We start from the raw sequence: 21,397 nt of genomic DNA on the forward strand, positions 1-21,397 counted from the left end.
TTTTAATTTTTCTAATTAAAAAAACTAAGAATTTACAAATAAAATTATGTTTGGTAATATTTAAAATATATTGTGGGTATTGAACTTATTTAATTCTAAGACACCTGTTTTGTATAAATACCAAAAATTTTGTTTTAAATAAATTTTTATCTTATTTTAAGAATTGTCTAGTTTCTATACTTACAGCAAGGTTCCACATATAGTTCGATGCAGAGTTATCTAGTGATAAAATTTCAATGTTATAACTAGGAAACTATGACTAAACTATATTCAAAACTGTAACTTACAAGGGAAACTAGGATAAATNAACGAATGTTGCCCCCTAAAATTATTCTTCATAAGGCATACATCCTACTAGTTTATTTCAAAATTGACGAGTCACACTTCCCTAGTTTCCCTTGTTAGATATAAATAAACACTACATAAATAACACGAAAAATATTGAATTAGCTACTTTTAGTTTCATATATCTACGATATATAAGCAGTGTTTTTCAACTCACTCTTATAATATTATATAACATCTCAATATTTTGAATTTTCTAATTTTCATTTTAAAAAAAAAGGTTGAAAAGAAAAGATAATTAAATTTTTTTTATCGTATTTATCTGTTTCCTGAATGAATTTCTTTTAAAAAGATATTCCCAATTTTATTTACAATTTAAATTTTTTTTAAAAATGAGACTAGTATCTTTCTCTTGGTTATTTATACTTCAATTACAGAAACATTTCTTACCGTAGCTCAAGCGAAATTAAAATCAGCATAACTATTGAATTGCCTTTATTATTCTATACCTCTAATCGCGGTCGCTGCACAAGTTTGTGTTCTTGTATCTAACATAGCTAGGGAATTACGACAATGAGCTTCATTTAACGTTATTTTTGCTTATGATAGTTGAATAGTTAAGATTAATTACAAAAGCAAGAAAAAAAACTACATACCTATAATTTTGAGATTCCATTGATAAAAGGTACCTTGTGAATCATTCCACTTAAAATCTTAAAGAAAATTTTTGTTGTTTCGTATTATTACTTCAAATTTTGGGTCTCAGCCAATCACAGAAAACATTACCCATATGCAATAACTCTCTAACATTTTTAGTATATGAACTAATAAAATTATTGTACTAACAAGTTCAGCGGCGAGCCACAAATTATTTAATCATGAATAATTCCAACCACTTTCTTTCATTTGAAAAAGAAAAAACATCTTTAGCAGCATTTCACTAGACAATTTTTTCAGATTTCGTAAAAAACAGATTTCAATGTAGTCTTAACGTATTTATTGAATTCCGCCATTATATATTTCCCGACAGATTAACACAGTTAAGGAAAATAGTAAAAGGATCTTTAAACTATAATCTGATGTAAGAAACAAAAATAATAAGTTAGATACATAAAGCTTTTTTGGTGCTATTAATAATCACCAATAACAGTAATGAAATAGGAAAGCAAAATTCATTTCTTTGCGAAATTTTTATGTTTATATTAGCTTCTCAAGTTATTCTTTATTTTATGTACGTTTTTTCAAATAAAATTGAAATGTTCTAATTTTCACAAGGTGATCTGTGATGATCATTCTAACATATATTTTTTAGAATCATAATTAAATATTATGTTAAAAATGTATAACGGTCATAAATTCATATTTAAGCATGGGGGAAAAAAGGCTAGCTAAATCTATAAAAACACTTGTATAACTGGTGCGTTAATAAACATCAAAATCAGTTTGATTTGTCGATGAATTTGGTGGTGTTTTGTCTTTCTTCCGGCAACAAAACAGATTTAGTTGTTTTCAGTCCCACCTTCCTCAGTAATGATTCGTTAGCGGGTTTTTTCCCTCTCCACTTTGTGACCCACATTGTGTATACTATTTTGATAAGGATTCTAATAATGGCCATTACGTAATACCTATGTTTTTTTTATATTGAAAGTTATTATTTAATCCTTTTTCATCTATTTCAGAGCTTCCTCCAATAAAGGCGCCTGTTTGGAATGCTCCACCTCCTAAAGTTAAGGAAGTGAAATCAAAAATAGGCTCATTCGATAATGTCACTCACAAGCCAAAAGGTGGAGAGAAAAAAGTAACTACTTCAACATTTTTAACATGTTTTTTGTACATTTAAATAATAAATCTATACATAAAGTGTAAAACTCAAATAACTCGTTGAAAACTTCGACAGTCAAGTAGGTGAAGGTTGCCTTGGACCACTCAATTTTGTCTATCGATTTAAACTACAAATTTAGCAGTTTTAAGATTTTGTACAGTGCACAAAAGAAAGGAAAGGGAAAAAAGGAACATTGTGAATAACTTTTGATCTAATGATTGGATTTTCACCCAATGCGTCTCAAACTTAATGGTACATGGGAGGAACTTCAAATATGCTCATTAATTTGCGTAGACGATATTTTAAGTTAGAAAATCAATCACAAAACGTGCTTTCTCTGAATAAACATACCTTTTATGTATATACGGATTTGAATTCCTGTTCCTCAAAATACAAGGTGTACCCGTAATCTGGAAAATATGTTCATAATAGTTTAGTTAGGAGAACGGTCGAAAGTTGGGACACCTTAACAATACTAATTATATTGTTTGCATATTTCGCCATATTTTGAGATTTTTTTAACCGAAAAAAGTTTTTGCACACAGTAATGAAATTTGTTTATAGAAAGATAATTTCATGCAAAAAATAATTTTCATAAAAATTATTTATTAATTTTTGTTATTTTATTGAACAATAGTATAAAAAATTTTGAATTTTAATTATACGCTTGTTTACATAATTTTAACGTATGTAATTTAATATGGAAAAATAAAAAATTCGATAGGAATTGGTCGAATAGTTCCTGAGAAATCGAATTTTAAATGCACTTTTTTAAACTGACTCGCATCTTTGGGCCGGAAAGTTTCTATGAATGAGCAGGCAGCTATTTTCTGAACGTGAGTGATCCGGGTTACTCCATTTTTTCGAGCAAATTTTTTTAAAGCATCGAGATTTTCACTGTGAGTACATTGATAAAGAAATTAATTCGATGATTATCTGATTCAGATTTAATTACTCGTGATATGCTTTAATTTGTACATTTTGTTACAACAAAGTAAACAATCATTGCTAATATGGCTAAAAAGCACTGATTAAACACAATTTTAAGTATTAGTACTAACAAATAAAACATTGTTAGCGTCTCACAGATATCCATAATGTATTTGCATGGAAAAATTAGAAGAAAAGTATAAAGGTTAGAACTTTTAATTTTTTTTTGTGCAGAAAATAATACGTTTTTTCTTTAGTCTTGTTAGCGATAAAATAAGGAAGTAAAAATATTCCACCAAATATTGTTTTTTATTCTTTTTTTATGTGAAAAAATTATTTATTGTTTAATATAAAAACAAATATGTTAAAAAATTGAATTGTTCAAATGTGCCAAATACGTATTTTAATTTATTCTAGTACAGTAATGCTACGCATATTATTCTATTTAAAGCAGTCCTATTTATGCAAGAACATCACAAAGTATTAAGCTTATATTTATTTTTCTGCATAAATAGCAAAATGTTTCATTCAAATTATTACATTAATTCTGCTACAAGCAATCAACGTTGCTATTTGTGCTAAGAACATTACAGTGCATGAAGCTCATGTTTTCTTTGTTTACATTATTCTTTGTTTACAAATATTTCATACAAAGTATTAAAGTTTATGTGTTTGTCATGCTTCTGAAATACGAATGTTCCTTAATACTGTTACATGCAAATTAAGCAGAGCTATTTATTATTATTATTATAATATTACTATATAATTAAAGTCAGAATCATGTTTATATATCTAATAGTTAAATATATGCTCTAATGTCTAATATTAAAGTAACAAGCAGATACATGATTCATTATTTTACAGGATTGTTAAACTGAGAGAAATAAGTTAACTCAATGTATGGAGCATAATTAGTAACTTTATGTATTTATTCATATTATTTATTCGTGCTCATAATAATATTCAAATTTATATAAAATAGTAGAAAATATAAAAAGAACTCTATTTTCTCACAGGACATTTTTTTATTAAATTAAAAATGATTGTTCTTTGACCAGGCGATAAAAAAAGTGTCGTGATAATTTGCGTTAAAATGTCGGAAAAAAAGTGAACATCTTTTTTTTAAATATATGTGAGGTCATTTGAAAATGGCTTATCGTCATATCATATTGCCTACCCTCCAACATTTGAGATTTGTGTGAAATATTTTTTTAATTGGTAGGAATCTAGAGCAGAAATTTTTAAAACAAATAGAATTTTCATAGACTTTTTATCAAAACTTGAGAATAGAGAATATTGAATCTGAAATTTTAAAAATACGTTAAAATGTTTATACTAAGTAGTGGATAAAATTCTTTTAATTTTTTACTTTAATACTTGATTAAATTTGCTACCAGTCAGAAAAATATTTTCTGAATCTTTGGAAATTTCGATGCAGTAAAAGTGGCTAGTATTAAATGCGTCAAAATGGAGGAACAAAGATAAAATTTATGTGCGACGTCATTTTAACACATCTATTAGTCGCATTGTAGTAACTGTGTAAAAATGGCAAAACGGAGAGAAAATTAGTTAAAAAATGTAAATGTCTTACGACATTTTAACACAACTTATTCTCCTCTTGTACAAGTTGCTGAGAGAAAACAGAGTGGCAATTTGAAAAAATTTGTTTAAAAAAAAAATTAGGTTTAGCAAAGACGTGACGCATCTTAACACAGAAATTTCATACCTACGCCTACATTACACAAAGCTCTGGATCAAATTAAGGCAAAATTTTACGGAGCAAAAAATCTTACACTTCGTACTTTTCACAGCAATATTTTTAGTAAAAATACTGAATCACTGTAGTTAAATAAATATTACTGCAAGGATTCTGAACTCAGGGTGCCAGTACTTTTTTACGTAATTTGATCCGGTATTTTTTTACTGTGTAGGCCTGTAACAGTAGAGCATAAATAAGAATTTATAGACCTTAATTTCTCTAAATCTTTTACTCAACATTAAATTCAGTTTAAAATTTCTTTTTCTTCTTTTCAGGTTGAATCAGTGAAATTAGAATGGAATGCAAAGTCTAAGGTTGGTTCTCTGGAACATGCAACGCATAAACCTGGCGGAGGTGACAAAAAAATCATGTCGCAAAAGTTAGATTTTAAAAATGTTCAGTCAAAAGTTGGTTCAAAAGATAATCTGAAGCACAAACCAGGAGGCGGGACAGTAAAGGTAACTTCGAACACTGAATTTAAAATTATCCCAAAACAGACAAACCAGCAACACCTTAAAAATGTATTGTTTTACTTGTATGTCAATCATCTAGAATCGGGTGCCGGTGGGTGTATAACCTATTTGGCAGCTGAGTCGTAGCATTTGTTTATACCACGATTCAGCCGCTAATCTGGTTCGATACTCACGCGTGGCATCGCTCGCCATGTAAATCTGATCCAACAATAAATTCAGAGTAACAAACCAAATAATAATAAATGGTAATAAACCAAACCTACTGTAACGTAACACGGCATCTTGTTAATACACAACCAGCTGATTTCTTCCCGAGTTGCAGTTACCCAATTCAAATGGTGGAGTTACCTCTGTCCAAGCTTAAAAGCAATAATATTAATATTTCACGTAGATGATATTTGTAATAAGACGATGCGTTTAGAAAACTGTGGACAATAAGCTTCTTTTGTTCAAATTTTGTAGGTCATTTTAATTATATTCAAGTTTAATAAAATTTATTACATTCACATTAAATAGTGCAGTTACAAAACCTTATAACTATGCTCTACAAATTCATATTGAAGTGAGAAAAAAAGCTTCCTTTACATAGCGATTACAGTATATTTCCTCTAAATGAAATAATTTTTGAGGATTTTAATTTCACCTTTGCTCTTTCCATTTGAAACAATATTTTTCCACTTAAATTAAACACTATTTGCGATTTTGAAGGGAAGTTTTTTTTTATTTGATTTTTTTACAAGTCTAAATACATACATTAAGAGTATTAATTTAATTAATATGACAAAACACAAAGTATACCTTATTCGTGCATAGAAGCGTTCCTTAAAACCTATTCATTACAAAAATGACTGGGAAATTCTTTCCATGGAAAATTTTCTTCAGATAAGTCTGCTTCTGAACTATCATCAGGAAATATCTCATATAAATAGGAGATTAGTTAAAATTTATCAAACTCTTCTCTGTTGCTAGGCAACAGTGAATAGTTTAGAAAGATTTTCTTTGAAGATTGGAAACTCTAAGGAAGCTTTTTCCTGAACACTAGAGAGTGTTTTATCATAAATGAAAGTATCTAGCTTTCACAAAATGTAGATATTGTTCTACTTAAAATAAATTTCTAAGTACCTTGAGATTTTTTTAGCTTCCTTAGTGTTATTTTTTAATTATAATTAAGTTTAAATTTCAAAGCATTTTATCTTTTGAGGAATTTTGTAATACGTAACAGCTATTACCGCCATTACAGCTATTACATTGCTAAAGAAAGAATATTTCTTCATCAGTAGCACGACAGCACTCGATGTGGCCTGTCCTTCTCCAGAAGTCTTTTCAAGGCATCAATTTATTCTTTAAATCAATATTATTCTTATATCGAAATAAGTTCGATTGATTTGTATTTTATAAAAAAAATTTCTTTATAAATACCTTAGGTTTCATCTGCAAAATTAGACTTCAAGGCTAAAGCTGCATCAAGAGTGGGTTCTTTAGAAAATGCCAAGCACAAACCAGGTGGGGGTAATGTGGTAATCAAGAGTGAGAAACTTCTTTTTAAAGAAAAAGCAGCTCCTAAAATTGGTTCTAGATCGAGCACAGGAGGTAGCAGTCATGGAGGATCAGAAGTTGGGGTAAACTTAATTCATTTTATTCTATTTATATCGAAAACAAAATTGAAACAATTATACTAAAATCTCCAGCTGATATGCCATTATAAAAGCTTATTACCAAAAAAATAAAGAGACTTACAACTTTTCTGTAGTTTTCTAAAAAAATTTTAGAATTAAAATTCGTCTAAATTGCAATTTCAGAATTCTAACATATCAATTTTTATGGATAACTTTTAAAAAAATGACATTTAACTGCATGGATTAATTTATTCATCTTCTACATTTTATTTCATATTTAATAACCATCATTGAACAGCTGACCCAATTTTTGGGTTTACGACTATTAATGTTCAACTACGTAGCCTCGTAATTTGGAACCCAATTTAGAAGACAAGGGAACACCTGGATCAAATATTGGGAGAAATTTGCCTTCCTGGAGGACTTTTTTATGGAACTAACCGGCATTTGCATTACTTGGAGAGGAAGACCATAAGAACCTCCAACGGTTAGCCCGTCGGCAAGGGGACTCTGAACCATGATCCATCTTCCACTGAGAATATTTCACGTCAGCACTGTGGTCGATGCATTATTCATTTATAGTAAAAATATTGAAAGTTTGTCTGCTTCTACTAGAGAATAGTTTGTGCTCAAGTCTTGAAATTTGGATATAAGTTGCAAGTTCAGCCCACAATCCTAAAACTCATTTTTAAAAAAAATTTATTTGTTCTTTCGGGAGCAACTTTTGATAAATGAATTTTTCTCATGTATTAATATTATTGCGTGTAATCTACAAACATCTCAGTTAAGTGTGCATATTAGTAACGCTATTTAAGTGTAGCAGATATACATGTATATCCACATATTCTGGTAAGTGCAACAGTTAACCATGTATATTGATAATATTTTGATTAAGTGTATCACAGTTAATCAAAACTAAACTTAACAGTATGAATATGATCTGAATCAAACAATCTACATGAATAAATACACTCACAGCGCTGGTGGGACAGCAGGGGGTAGCAAGTTTGATCCTGACAGCCGAAAAACAACTGGCGTGCATACACAGCAAGGTACAGATTAAATCTGTTCTGGATGAAAGTTCTCTCATTGCTTGTGGTGTGAAAGTTTGGAGAGAGAAGTAACAGTTCTAGAAGAGTCCACATAGTCTGATCAGGGTCAAAATTACATAGCATTTCTCATATAGCCATTAAAAAATAAAGTCCTAAACATGTGGCTAGGTACTTGATCATGGTAGGCTGATATGTGAACAAATATGTTTTTGTTTTTCTTTTTTATATTATATAAGTGTAGTTCCTCGTATAATTATTTATTTGTTTTTTTTTACAATTTTAGAGTCCGCCCCAAGCATGCTCACCAGCCCCTCCTGAAAACATGCCACCTTTAAATGAGGACGAATCCATAACAGAAAAGGGAAACGGAGGTCAAACTCCTAGCAATGTAGATACAGAACAAGCAGCACAAATTTCCCCACCTGAAAATGTTAGCACAAATTTAGCACAAAAGTTTCCTCCCGTCGGGGAACAAAATGACTGTTGATAGGACTGAACCATTTTTATGAGTATTACGTTATGTGATTTGGTTTTATTGAAAGTACGCCTGAATGTGAAGCAGTGGCAAATATGAAAAGTATTATTCATTCTTATTATCTTCTGATACATTTTAAACATTAAGTTGTTTAACCTCTACAAAGCTTTGACTGTTTAGCTCTCATTGTATTTTATTGCAATTACTTTTTTTTATTATTATTATAAAATGTATTTACAACAATACATTTCCATTAATTCATTGCTATTTACTGTCACTTTCACTGTTGTTTGGAGCAAATGATGTATCTGCTTTTTAAAATATAGCTAGAAATAAAAGAAAATCAATTTGACTCAGTAGGTGTTTCAAAAAAAAAAAAATTGTTTATATTGACATGAAACACATATCCTTATGTTTTTACTTTGAGGACTTTATGTATTGAAAAACATTAATAAAAATAAAATCCAAATAAAAACACTTCATAAACAATGAGAATTTTATTGTTGTACCTACCACATTACATGCCTTTGTGATACATGATTTAATATTAAATTATTTATAACACTTTTCTTTTTTAATTATCTGATCACTTTCTCTTAAAAACTAAATTTGTCAGAGTATCAAAGAATTTTTAAGTTTGTTGATAATTTGTTTTAAAAAATCATAGAGTGACAGTTTTAATGTTGAACAAGTTTCCTGTGCATATAGTAATACAGAACTAATTGCATGTATTAGTGCAAAAAAAATAATTGTTTTTAAAGCATTTAAGACATTATAGAAGAATGTTGAAAAAATTTTCTAGTATTTTTTTACATTTAAAAACTTAGTAAATGTTAATTATTAAATTTTCAATATATTAATTATATGGAAGAAAATGGATGCTATCAGATGCAACACTAACATTTATCATTTTTTTATAAACAGTGACTGATATTTAAATACACTATTCACCCTAAGCGTTTTCAAAAGGGTGGCCGGCCTTCCCTTTGATCTCTATAAATGATCCTTAACCCCTTTTGTAAACGTAAGCCGCCATCAATTAAAAACCTTGCCTCTTCTTTTTTTTCAGGAAAAGGTTTTCTTAACAACCTCTTTTAATGTTAAGTAGACTTCTGAGTTATTTTGGTACTGATAATTATTTAACTTTAATTTTTTAATTTCATTCCTTCATTTTAGTAAGATTTTTATGTTGTCTAGCTAATATAGTTAAAATTTGCATACTATTCGGCCCAGAGATATCACATCTTTTATTTGAGGGAGGGATATATTAATGATTTTAAATTTCACCATTATTTCCTTAAATAAATACCTTTTAATTATCTATAAATGTTTATTTCCCCATAATTTTCAGTTTAAAATATTAAAAAAAAGCTTTTAAGTTGCTTATCAATTAATCCTTTTTTTCAGTTTACTTTCTTCGAAGAAAATTCATACACAAACATCGTCTTTCGAGATTGCCTTATTTATTTACTTTTTTCAAAGGCTACAAATTTCTTGGTAATTTTGATAATGAGCGAGAATTACTTTGTGAAATATACACATAAAATAGTTTAAGAGGATTATTTAAAAATTGAGGACCAAATTCAGCTATTACATAATATTAAACACTTTTGATAAATTTTAAGGTTGGTAAATGAGTGCCTTTTTAAAACTCCCAGGTGCCTTTTTTTTGTGAGGAAGCATCCTTCCCTTTTTAATTCCTAGGGAGAATTCTGTTAAATAATATCTATCAACTATTATGTTTAAGTAAGTGTTTCATATGTAGCACATTTTTTATATATTATTTCCTATTTATTTGCTCTACAAGAACATTCCTCCATGAAAATAATTAGCTCAGAATTAATCTAAAATTCTGAAGACTAATATAAACTTATTTTTAAGAGCACAGTAAAGAACCGATTATCGGAATGCCAATTTACCGGATCGTCCATAGACTTCCTCAAGATTCTTTTTTGCCAAAAAGCTTTTATATTTTATGAGTATCTAAAAGGGGTCAAAAAATGGCTTCTTTTGTCCCTTAGTATTCTTGAAAAGAACTTCCAACCCCATTTTCAATGTAGGTAGCAAGTAGTTACTAATAAAATTTTAAAAAATAACAAAAATTTGAACATGCTATTCATGCTATAATAGGCATTACTACAATTCCCAATACTAAGCCTTGAAAAAGTGTAAAAGGAAGCTACCTAATAACATTCTCATAGCCATTTTTAAAAGTAGTTCAATTATACAGATGTTTCATAATACGCAACAGCTTTAGACCCGATTTGTCCAGATATTTTTATCATTTTCTAAATTTTTAGTAAGAAGCAGAACTGCAATTTCATAATTTATAAATTTTATTTTTTGGGGGCAATCCTGAAAGAAAAAATTTTACTACTACTCATATATTATTCAATATAAAATATATAAATTAAAATTTAAATTTATTTTACTCTTTTTTTTTAAATTTATGATGTGATGACACTCACAAACAGTGTATGAAATAAAATTTATAAAGAAAAAAGTCCTATTATTGGTCGTTATACATGTATCAACACTTGACATTAAATCAGTCTTTAAAATTATAAGTTATTTTTGCAGCTGTAAAATTTCAGTGCTACTACTTACAACATAAAGCAGTTCAAAATACTAGAATAGAATATGATAAACAAAAAAAGACTAAAAACTCATACTTCAAAGAACAAATATGTATTTTTATCACTATCTATAAAATACAATCAGCATTAACTGCATATGTATAAGTAAAAATAATTTATAAAGACTTTATACAAAATATTTTATACACAGACAAATTTCAAAATGACATCAAAGGAAAAAGTCATTACATTTTTTATATCATTTAAACAAGTTCTTTAATTGGCAGCCAACAGCTGAGGTTGTCTAACACCTTCTAATTTCTCAAAATGCTTTCGCGCATTTTTAATATTAAGTAGAGTTATAGCAGGTGCTAAATTAGAGAGAAAAGAAATAATTTAAGTATGACATGAATTATCATATCTCAATGGCAAGTGAAAGCTGCTTTAAAATAAACAAGAACAATAAATACAACAAAATAATTTTACAATTTAAAATAAGAAACAATGATTTAGCATCCATTGCATTGCTAAATACATTAATTTAGCATTGGTTTAAATTTCTCCATAAATTATAAAACTCTAAAAATGTTTCATATTAACAAAATTATTTAAATAATATAATTATAGATCTGAACTAACCAAATTTTTTATGACAATAGAGAACTGCTTTAGTTTCTAAGGTTATTTAAACAGATATACGACTAAGCAAAATGATTCATGTTCATAAAGTGATTCTGGAAGTATAGGTAACACGCCATTTAATGGACAATTTAAAAGAATCAATAATTCTTTTATTTTTCCAAAATTTAAATTACAATAAATAAAAAAATTAATAAACAATTTAAGTTAGTCGGAAATAATTTCAAGAAGTGGGAGGAAAAGAGGATAAATAAAAATTAATTAATATAAGAATTTCAAGAACCTATAATGATAAAAACTAGGTAAAAAAAAATCAAACTATGCAATATTTTTTACAAAAGAAAAGGAAAAAAATTTATAAAATTTATACAAAATTGTACTTTAAATAGAAAAAAATGCATTATAAAACAATGACAAAAAAAAATCAGCAATTTACTGCACATTTCAGTACTTATATTAGAATAATAATTGCATAAATTCCAACTTACTTATATTTGGATCAGAAATAACAACCATCACATAAGTATTGGGAGTAAAGACATCAATATAGGCTGAGAAATTGCCATTTGATAGTTGCATACTTTCAAATTGGGCAGCAATTTTACTACAACTTAACTTGAACTGTTTAATAATGTTTGAGACTTTTTCAAATCTATGGACATCCCTATGCTCTTTACGTTCAGCTCTAGCAATAACCTAAAATAATGATACACAAATAAACACATAAAAGATGGGTAACATTGATTAATTATTTATTTATTAATGTTATACAAATTACAATAAAATGAAATAAATAGTGAATGTTTTTAGATGAAAAAGCCAATTAAATACCACTTGTAACATGTTTACTTGATACGAGTAATTTCATATAGAAGGTTTCTTCTCCTCTTATCTAGGAAATCAGATTCCATAAATTTTATAAAATTTGTCAATAATTCTTTCAATAATTTGACATTGACTGCAGAATAAGTTTAAAGTGGAACCTATAAGCATTTTAATATCATTATAACTACCTGTAAAATGTGTGTTGAGAGAAGCTTGTGTACATTTTTTGCCCATTAGCTTGATAGATAAATGGTTTAAAAAAAAAAAAAAAGCTCCCTAAAAGAATTATAAAACCAAAAAAAAAAAACTTTCAACTTTAACTTTTCACAAGGTCAATTTAGTCTTGTGGAATCTGTTGAAGGAAATTAATCTGGTGCAATGATATGCAAGGGGAGATATTTTTGATTTCACGCATTGAAAATCGGAAAGCTCCTAAAAATAATCGGACTCCTAAGAATAATAGAACAGGATTTTTTTCCTAAGAAAATAGGATTTTTTTTTCTTCCTCACTTCAAAATACGAACGGTTTCAAACTAAATAGAATAAGAACTATAAAAAAAAAGTGTTAGAAAAACTGTAAGAAATATTAGAAAAACTGTAAAACTGAAAAAATGCTTAAAATATCAGAGCAAGGACCTACATTTAAAAACAAACTTTAAAAGTTGCTGGAGAATTCAAATTTAATAATGCTGAAAATTATGAAAAATGAAAAAAAGGGGGATAGAAATTTTAGTAAAAACATTTTTGTTTTGTTTTTCTTTATATAAATTATGTCATACTAAAAATAATAAATCAAAATTGTACACAATTGATTCTATTTTTGCAATCTTATATTTCATCCATATAAATTTGTCTTTTCTTATGAAATTGGTTTCTGAAATTTATAATGTTAAATATGTTTTTACAATTGTCGTATTCCACTCCTCAAAAATGAATTTCACTCGATCAAGTGCTAGAGTATATTCAATCCATGAAAAAAATTCCAGCTATATCTCTACATATAAGTTCTATGCTTTATCAGATTTAAATCAAATGCAAATTAAATAAAACATGCATGCAAAGTAATACTTTAAGCATTTCATTTACTGGTACTTTCGTTATTTTATTCATTTTTTTTATAATTATTAACTTTCTCTGTATTTTATTCTTATGAACTGCACAGTAGAGATTTAATTAATTTTTAAATGCAATCTCAACTTAATTAGCATTGGTTTAATTGAACACTTCTAATATTACTTATTTTTGCTCACCAAGTCTTTGAAATACAGGTATTAATGATAGGTATTAATAATTAGGGTTTTACACATATTTGCTTCCTGTTTACAAATTAATGATTTCTAAATACTATAAATTTTAAATCAAATTTCTAAACAAAATGTCTACCATTCATATTTGCAAAATCTTACATATACACCATATTGATATATACCGGTGAATAAGTTGACCCCCTATTTTGATTATGAGATAGCAATATTAGTTGACTGCTGAAAAATTGAAAAATATAAAACAATCTAAAATAAATTTTAAAAAATGAATGAATAAATAAAAAATAAATATAAGTTATTAAGTCAACGAATTTTAAGTTTAAAAAATTTTACATTGATCTCTCTGGAATCTTACCTTACCTTTTTTGTTAATTTTTTTCTTCTGCACTTAATTTAATATATTGTTTCCAAAAAATAAAAAAATTCCTTTCTATGTAAAGAAAATATTATGAAAGAAAATGTTAAATTAATTGTATATAACATATTAAAAAATAGTTTTTGAAAGAGATAAGTTGATACAGAGTTATTCATATCCATCCCATTGTTTATAATGTATTGATATTTCATGAGCAATGATCGTCCAATTTTATTACTGCTGTATTTGTTGATATTCAGATAATTTTAAAAGTCAACGGATACACTGGGATATAAGATTTTTCAATTGTTTGTTTTTAAAATCAAAAAAGCATTTCCTAGTTAATTGAGCTATAAAAAATTAGTTTGTTGTTAACCTTAAACAAGATAATATTAAGAGTTTTTCCTGCATTAGAACTTTAGAAAGAGAATGAAGTGAGTAAAAATGAACAATAAATTTTCAACAATATGATAATGAAACAATGACACCGAGTGGCTGAGTGGTAGAGCCTTGCGCTGATGTGTCACAGGCCCTTGGTTCGATCTTCGGGCTGGGCAAGGGTGACTCAGTCTTCCGTCCCTTCAGTGGGTCAATAAAATTAGTATCAAGCATGCTTGGGAACTAAACACTGGGGATTTCGCATTGGGCTGACCACTAAACTGAAATATCTGCTCTTGCACCCTAGAGCCCAAAGGCCAAGAAAACTGAGATGGCACAGTAGGCCTTGGCCGTCTATGGGCTATCGAGCCACTGAGTTTAGTTTATAAAAAAACAATAATTAATAATAAAAAATTACTACACATGAGTTATTTTTATTCCCTTTTTTATTTTACTATTTTGAAAGATTAATTTATAAATTATTTTTACTTTTATATGTGATTGTAAAGTTCAGATTGCTCAGTTCATTTTAACAACTACCCAAAGATTTCTCAGAACTCATACGAGTACATAATTCTTTTTAAAATTAACTTCATAGAGATGATCATTTTGAATCATAAATATTCATTAGTGTTCCCTAATTTTTTTTTGCACTATTAATAATGTAGCAATACTACCACATTACATTTAGAAACTAACCAATCAAAATATATTTTTATGCACTCACAAGAAATGTTGCCCTTTCAAACAATAATACTTCATCAGCTTCAATAATATCAGCAAATTGTTTCAGATTCGCTTGAAGTTGTTGAACATTAGGAATAAGTTTATAAACAATCGATGACCAAGCCTAGGAAGAAAAAAAAAATATTATGAAAACAAAACAATATTAGTACTAGTGATTGGCATAAATGAATGTCTTCATAAAGATCTATAAGTCATTACAATCCAAGCATGTCTCTCTTTAGTAGTAAAAGTTGTAAATATAATTAGTAATGAATATGGATACATGAATGTAAACAAATGAATAAAGCACAGTCAATATTTGCAAATTTTTTAAGAAGAAATAAAGAAATACAATCAATGTTGTATATATTTTACTTAAAAATCGTCTTTTGAAATTTTAACACTTCAACAGATTCATGTCACCTAATATTTATATACTTATTATTGTTCATAAAGAACTTTTTAAAAAAAATATTTACCTTGGATTTTTGTAGTGCAACACAGTGTTGCAATTTCTTTCATCATGCATAAATTAATATATTTAACAGGGTTCATAGCTTAATCTTTCAACAAAAAATAAGCACCTTTTAAGTACTTTTTAAGCACTATGTACATTAGCAAAATGCAAAATAATTTTCTAAGACTTTACATGATCATGATAAAATAACTAGTTCCTGATAAAGAACTCTTTTCTTGATTATATTAGCCATTATAAAATTATCAAAAGATTTTTGGTTTGATACCTAAGGGTGGAAAATGAAGCCTGAAATTGAGAGTATCTTGCAAAATGTAGCAGAGTTGCACATAAGAGTGCAATGATCTCACCGAAGTCAGTTCCCTGCACACGCAGATTTGCAAGTATTTAATCAAACATGTAAAATGATTGCCGCTTTCATACTCTATGGACCGACAATATGCCAAATGGATTGTTGTTTAATGAATTGTGAAAATGTTGGATAGTACAATGTAAAAAGCACGCTTTTGCATAATATGTGTCAAAAATCGACATGGTAAAGAAAAAAATCTCCTTTTCGAAAAGGGAAAATTAAGCTCTTTTTAAAAACACCCAATGAAAAAAGTACTTTTAAGGGCTTTCAAAAAATGAAAATAGGCACTTTCAAGCACATTTTAAAAATGCTATGCACCATGTTTAAAAACTTGAATGGTTTGTAATGGTAAAAAATACACAAATTTTTTAGACTGACATTCTTACACATAGGGAGGATGTAACATTCCTTTGATAAAAGATATTGATTATGCCATCTACAGACATTACTCATCAAATTCGTACATTGTGTTTAAATTTGTTTTTGGTTACTTCTGTCTAGGTGATCGTGCAGTCGAATACAAACAGATTAGAATTCGCTCTTATTTTTAAATTAAAAACGATCATAGTAGCTAAATTTTTGTTAAACTATTTTGACATTGATATTATATAACAATTAGGATGGATTTAAATAGATTTATCCTTCTTGCAGACATTGTAGACTTTGATTAAGTAACTTCTTTATATTTATCCTGCATGCACAACATCATATTTCTCATAAAATATATGTTTAAGTCATTGTGAGTTCCTGAAATATTGATTTATGTAAAGTTATCAATGGCCTCCAGCGGGTGAAGTTTGCATTCTTCTTATAGTTAGTCAGTTGACCTCATGACATTTTGTTGTCTTCACGCTTTTTTAAAAGCATGTTGTGAGTCAACAAATTTATTTACAGTAGGTGTATGCCAAGACATAAAAATAAGTTTTGAAGCAAATGAAAAGTTAAGTACAAATTTTCATGCTTGGTCTACAAAATCTGGCCAAAACTAGAAAATATTAATTAATATACTAAAGAGTAATGAAGGTTTAAAGAATAAAATTACAATAAATAATATCAATTCATTTTAGAATCGTTAATTTTGTATCATTGTTACTTAAATTCTTTAAATTTTAAAAAATTATATTGATGTAGTAAAATAACTCAAAGTAATAAAAACTGATTATATATTTTCTCAGTAATTGCTGATTTGACATCACATTCTAAGAAATATTCAGAATATGTTAAGAAATATTGGTAATTAACACGTTCATAGCTGATCTCACTCAAATGTGGGATACTACTCAAAGGTGCACTGGTGTGAGATTGGCAGCAAACACATCTTATATATATATATATATATATATAGCACATACAGAATGAATAGAATTGCATTAGTAGAATAATTACATATTTAGTATACTTGCATCTGATTAATAACTTCATCAAAAAGAAGAATTTCAATATCCTTAATAATCAAATCAGAGCAAAAAGTTAGAGAAATGATTTTTTTTTTAAAAAATATCTATACTATTTAAAAAAAAAAACAATTTTATTGATTGAACATTTCAGAGAAGTGATATGATAAACAGAAAATCATATTACAGTTATTTACCTCATAAAGAGTTTCATCCCATATAGATGTGCGAAAACAAATACATTCTAATGGCCGTGACAGACGAGCAAGATCATTCTCTCGTTCTCTAAAAATCTGAAAATGTGTTTATTCAATTTCATTAATTTTTAAATAAATATAATATGAAAAATAACAAAAATTCTGTTCTTATTTAGAAGTAATAATGAAACAAAATTTGAGAAAGACAATTTGGAATAATATGTCAGAAAGAACGAAGCAGAACTAGTAAAAAACTGGCAGATGCAAAATCATTTGACTTTCTAGACATTATTGCAATCCAAGCCAGCTCAATATTTGAAAATTATTTCTTCCCAAACTCACTTAAGCACACTTCTTCTCTTTTAAGAATAGTCTTAAATTTCTATTCATACACTGAAAGGCTTTTGATAATAAGAGACATTGAAAAATACACCAACAAATTATTACACATTGCTATCTTATTAGCAGTAACAAAATTATCAGTCTAGACTAAGGACTCAAATGCAGGTTGAGACTAGGACCAAGAGACATAACTAATTTAAAAATCTTTTCAACACAAGAAGTTTTAGTAAACTTTGTAATTTCAAATCAATAAAAAAAAGCAAACATTCCTTACAATAAACAAAGGACCAATGTAAAAGAAAAATAATGAAATAATGGCAAGCATTTTTGAAAATTAGTTTGAAGAATAACAGTAAGTGAATGAATTAGTTCACAGTATTGTGGTACCAAACAGCATTCTTACCACATTGTGTACTTTCCCATGCACAATGCAGAAAAATAAGAACATAAAATGATACAAAAGGAAAGTTTTTCACATCATGATTGGGAAGAAAAAAAAGTTTTTATCGTTACTGTTATTCTTTTGTTCAGAAAAAGGGGTAATAAAAAGCAATTTACTATTATTCCGAGTACAATTCAGGAAACAGTATACGTATCTCACTACTTATCTTACTACTTTACATACTCACTACTCTTAAACCAAATTGTTAGATTATGAAATTCAGCAATCTTTTGAGATTGTTGTATTTAATGATAAACAACTTAGAATTAGGATGTTGAAATATTTAATAAAATTTAAAACAATAAAAGTTAGTTTATAGCTATTCCTTTAAAGTTTATTTTACAAAAGTTAGTATCATAATTAACAAAATAAAATAAAATCTACCACATCCCGTTGATCTTCTTGAACTAGATCCATCTTATGAATAAGACAAAAAATTTTGGCTTCAGGAGAACTTTGTAAAATTGCTTCCAAACATGACTGGTAATAATGCATATCCTTTTCTAATTCTCGAGATTCAACATCAAATACATATATAAGCACCTAAAATAAATTAAAAATTATTTAAGTAAATTTGTAAGAATTGTATTTAATAACAATCTTGACAAAGCAAGCTCATTTACTTGATTTAATTATAACATAACAGACATTTGAAAGTAAGAGAGACATTTTTTAAGAATAGTGGGCAGTAAAAATTGGCCTTTTTCTAAGAAAAGCTCACAACAAGCATCTTGCCAATTTGCACCTATTTAAAGCAGAGTCGGCAATTTCTTTGGAAAAAAAATATTTCATTCAGTGCACTAGAAAACAAAAACTGGGCAAATTGGGAAAAATAAATAAAAAAAGTCTTAAAATGACGGATATAATTATTTGACAATAAGTAGTATATAAGCATATCTTAGAAATTAGCTAATTTCTTTTATGATACAAAATAGTTAAATGTTTTTTACATGATTATATAATACAATTTAGTCTGCTTGAGTATTTATAGTTTAGAGTATTTGAAGTAGAGTATATGTTTAGTGAGTTATTTGATAATTTAGTTTAACTAGTCTACACTAATTTAATTTATCAACAAATTCTTTTTCTTCTTCCAAGAAATAAAAATTTATAATGTTTTTGAAAAAACTCTGAAAAGCTCACCTGAGTTTGAAAGAAAAAAAAACCAAATAGGCTGGGTTTTTTTGGCGCGGGGGGGGGACAGGTTTTTTAAATGTTGCCATTAGCACAGTTATAAGAAAGCAAACTATATAAATGTATTAGATACCTCCACATTTCGAAATATATTATCTCTTTGACTGGCAAAATAATTCTCCATGAAAGCTTCCTGTCCACCACAATCCCACAAATTTAACACAAGATTACCCAAGAAACGGACATGAGAGTGTTCAACATCAACTGAAAAATGAAACAGAACATTAAGTATAAAGCTATTAAAATAATTTTAAAAATTTAAATTTCATAAAAACATTTAACTACCACAGGCATAAAAATTTGATTTCATAGATATGGTTTTATAATATGGGTTGTGTCTTTATTTATAGCTTTTTTCTAAAACTAAAATAGAGACACAATATTAATTTAGTACTTAATAAAACTTCAAAAACTTTTCATTAAGCGATTAAAATTTTTTTAACAAGAATTTAGAATTAACTTTGCCTTATATTGATCAATTATTGCATAGTTGCCAACCTTAGGAATCAAAAATTAGGAACACTATATGCGACAAAATTATACGCACCAATTACGAGAGTAAGACAAAAATTTAACTATTAAATAATAACATTAATAGACATATATTTAAATACCTTATGTAAATTAGTAAAACAAAACTATAAACACTATCCTTTGTGGGAAATTTATAATATTAATATTTTATAATTAAGAATACCGGTATAATAGTTTAAAAACAACCATTACCTATTAATATATTATTATTATTCTCCAAATTATAAAACACACGTAAATAATAATCTACATCATAAACAAATATTTCTGATGCAAGTGTTTAAATACTACAATACATTTTTTAAAAAATACTAATAGTTGCTTAAGATTCAATTTAGTGAAATGATCAGCAACAGCTATTGGAATAGTATTTTCCAATAAAAAGCTAGTAAAAAATAAATCTGCACAATAATCACAGTAAGCGCGCTAGCAGCGATCAGAACAAGGGATTGGTTTAAAAGCAAAAATACTGCAATTTTCGAAAATTTGGATTTTTTATAAAAATATAAGATTTTCAGATTTGATTTAAAAATTAGGAACAAATCCGAGAAATTGTGAACAGTTAGCAGCTATGTTATTGGTATTAATTTTAATAATAGCGTTGGGCTCAAAACTTTTTCTTAAATGGAAAGTAGAACACAGTTTACAGCAACTATCTAAAATAATTATCAAAAAATAAATAAAAATTTCAACAAAATATATATAGTGGAAAAAGTAGACAGAAAAAAGATTTATGGTGAAATTATTTAGAATTATTGACAATTGATACAACCTTTTTTAATACAAAATATTAATCAGTCCTCACACAGTTACACAGCTTTTATAACAATATTTTTTATAAAAGAAATATTTTTAAGTAGATTCTACAAAGAATTTTATTCTCCAATTCAGATACTTCAAAAACTTACTTGTTGCTCCTAATCTTCGAGTATCTCTAGCTATATAATTAGCAAATATTATAGAACGCATACTTGTTTTACCGGAGCCACTCTTGCCCATAAGCAGAACCTGAAATTCAAAACTTTATTTTAATCTTTACAATAACAAAAATTTAATTTATAATCTAATTATTATAAACTATAATTATGAAAAAAGTCAACTTTAAAACTGTATATTTCTTTCTGTAAAATTTTAAATTATTTCAAACAAAATAAGACATTGGAATCTTGGCCCTTATATCTAAACAGGAAAAAAAAACATGTTCTACACAAAGCAGGAAGTCCTACTCAGGAAGGAGCGGGTAAGGAGTGAAAAATGTTCCAAGCTAGAGCTTTATATAAATATATATATA

General features: G+C 27.5%; 2 protein-coding genes across 2 annotated transcripts in view; one reads left to right on the forward strand and one right to left on the reverse strand.

The window, feature by feature from the left end:
• LOC107449327 (microtubule-associated protein tau) overlaps positions 1 to 8,901 on the forward strand; it is a 28,557-nt gene extending 19,656 nt beyond the window's left edge. The window contains exons 4-7 of the mRNA XM_021147594.3: positions 1,965 to 2,083; positions 5,072 to 5,254; positions 6,694 to 6,888; positions 8,221 to 8,901. Coding sequence (XP_021003253.2) covers positions 1,965 to 2,083; positions 5,072 to 5,254; positions 6,694 to 6,888; positions 8,221 to 8,424 — 701 coding nt within the window. The 3' untranslated portion in view covers positions 8,425 to 8,901. The remainder of the gene's footprint in view (positions 1 to 1,964; positions 2,084 to 5,071; positions 5,255 to 6,693; positions 6,889 to 8,220) is intronic.
• Positions 8,902 to 11,084: 2,183 nt separating this feature from the next.
• LOC107449326 (Ras-related GTP binding A/B) overlaps positions 11,085 to 21,397 on the reverse strand; it is a 15,062-nt gene continuing 4,749 nt past the window's right edge. The window contains exons 2-8 of the mRNA XM_043044558.2: positions 21,015 to 21,114; positions 19,646 to 19,776; positions 18,763 to 18,921; positions 17,595 to 17,690; positions 15,178 to 15,300; positions 12,116 to 12,323; positions 11,085 to 11,359 (exon numbers count right to left, since the gene is read on the reverse strand). Coding sequence (XP_042900492.1) covers positions 11,265 to 11,359; positions 12,116 to 12,323; positions 15,178 to 15,300; positions 17,595 to 17,690; positions 18,763 to 18,921; positions 19,646 to 19,776; positions 21,015 to 21,114 — 912 coding nt within the window. The 3' untranslated portion in view covers positions 11,085 to 11,264. The remainder of the gene's footprint in view (positions 11,360 to 12,115; positions 12,324 to 15,177; positions 15,301 to 17,594; positions 17,691 to 18,762; positions 18,922 to 19,645; positions 19,777 to 21,014; positions 21,115 to 21,397) is intronic.

This window comes from Parasteatoda tepidariorum, chromosome 5 (genome assembly GCF_043381705.1).
Source record: "Parasteatoda tepidariorum isolate YZ-2023 chromosome 5, CAS_Ptep_4.0, whole genome shotgun sequence".
NCBI classification, from domain to species: Eukaryota; Metazoa; Arthropoda; class Arachnida; order Araneae; family Theridiidae; genus Parasteatoda; species Parasteatoda tepidariorum.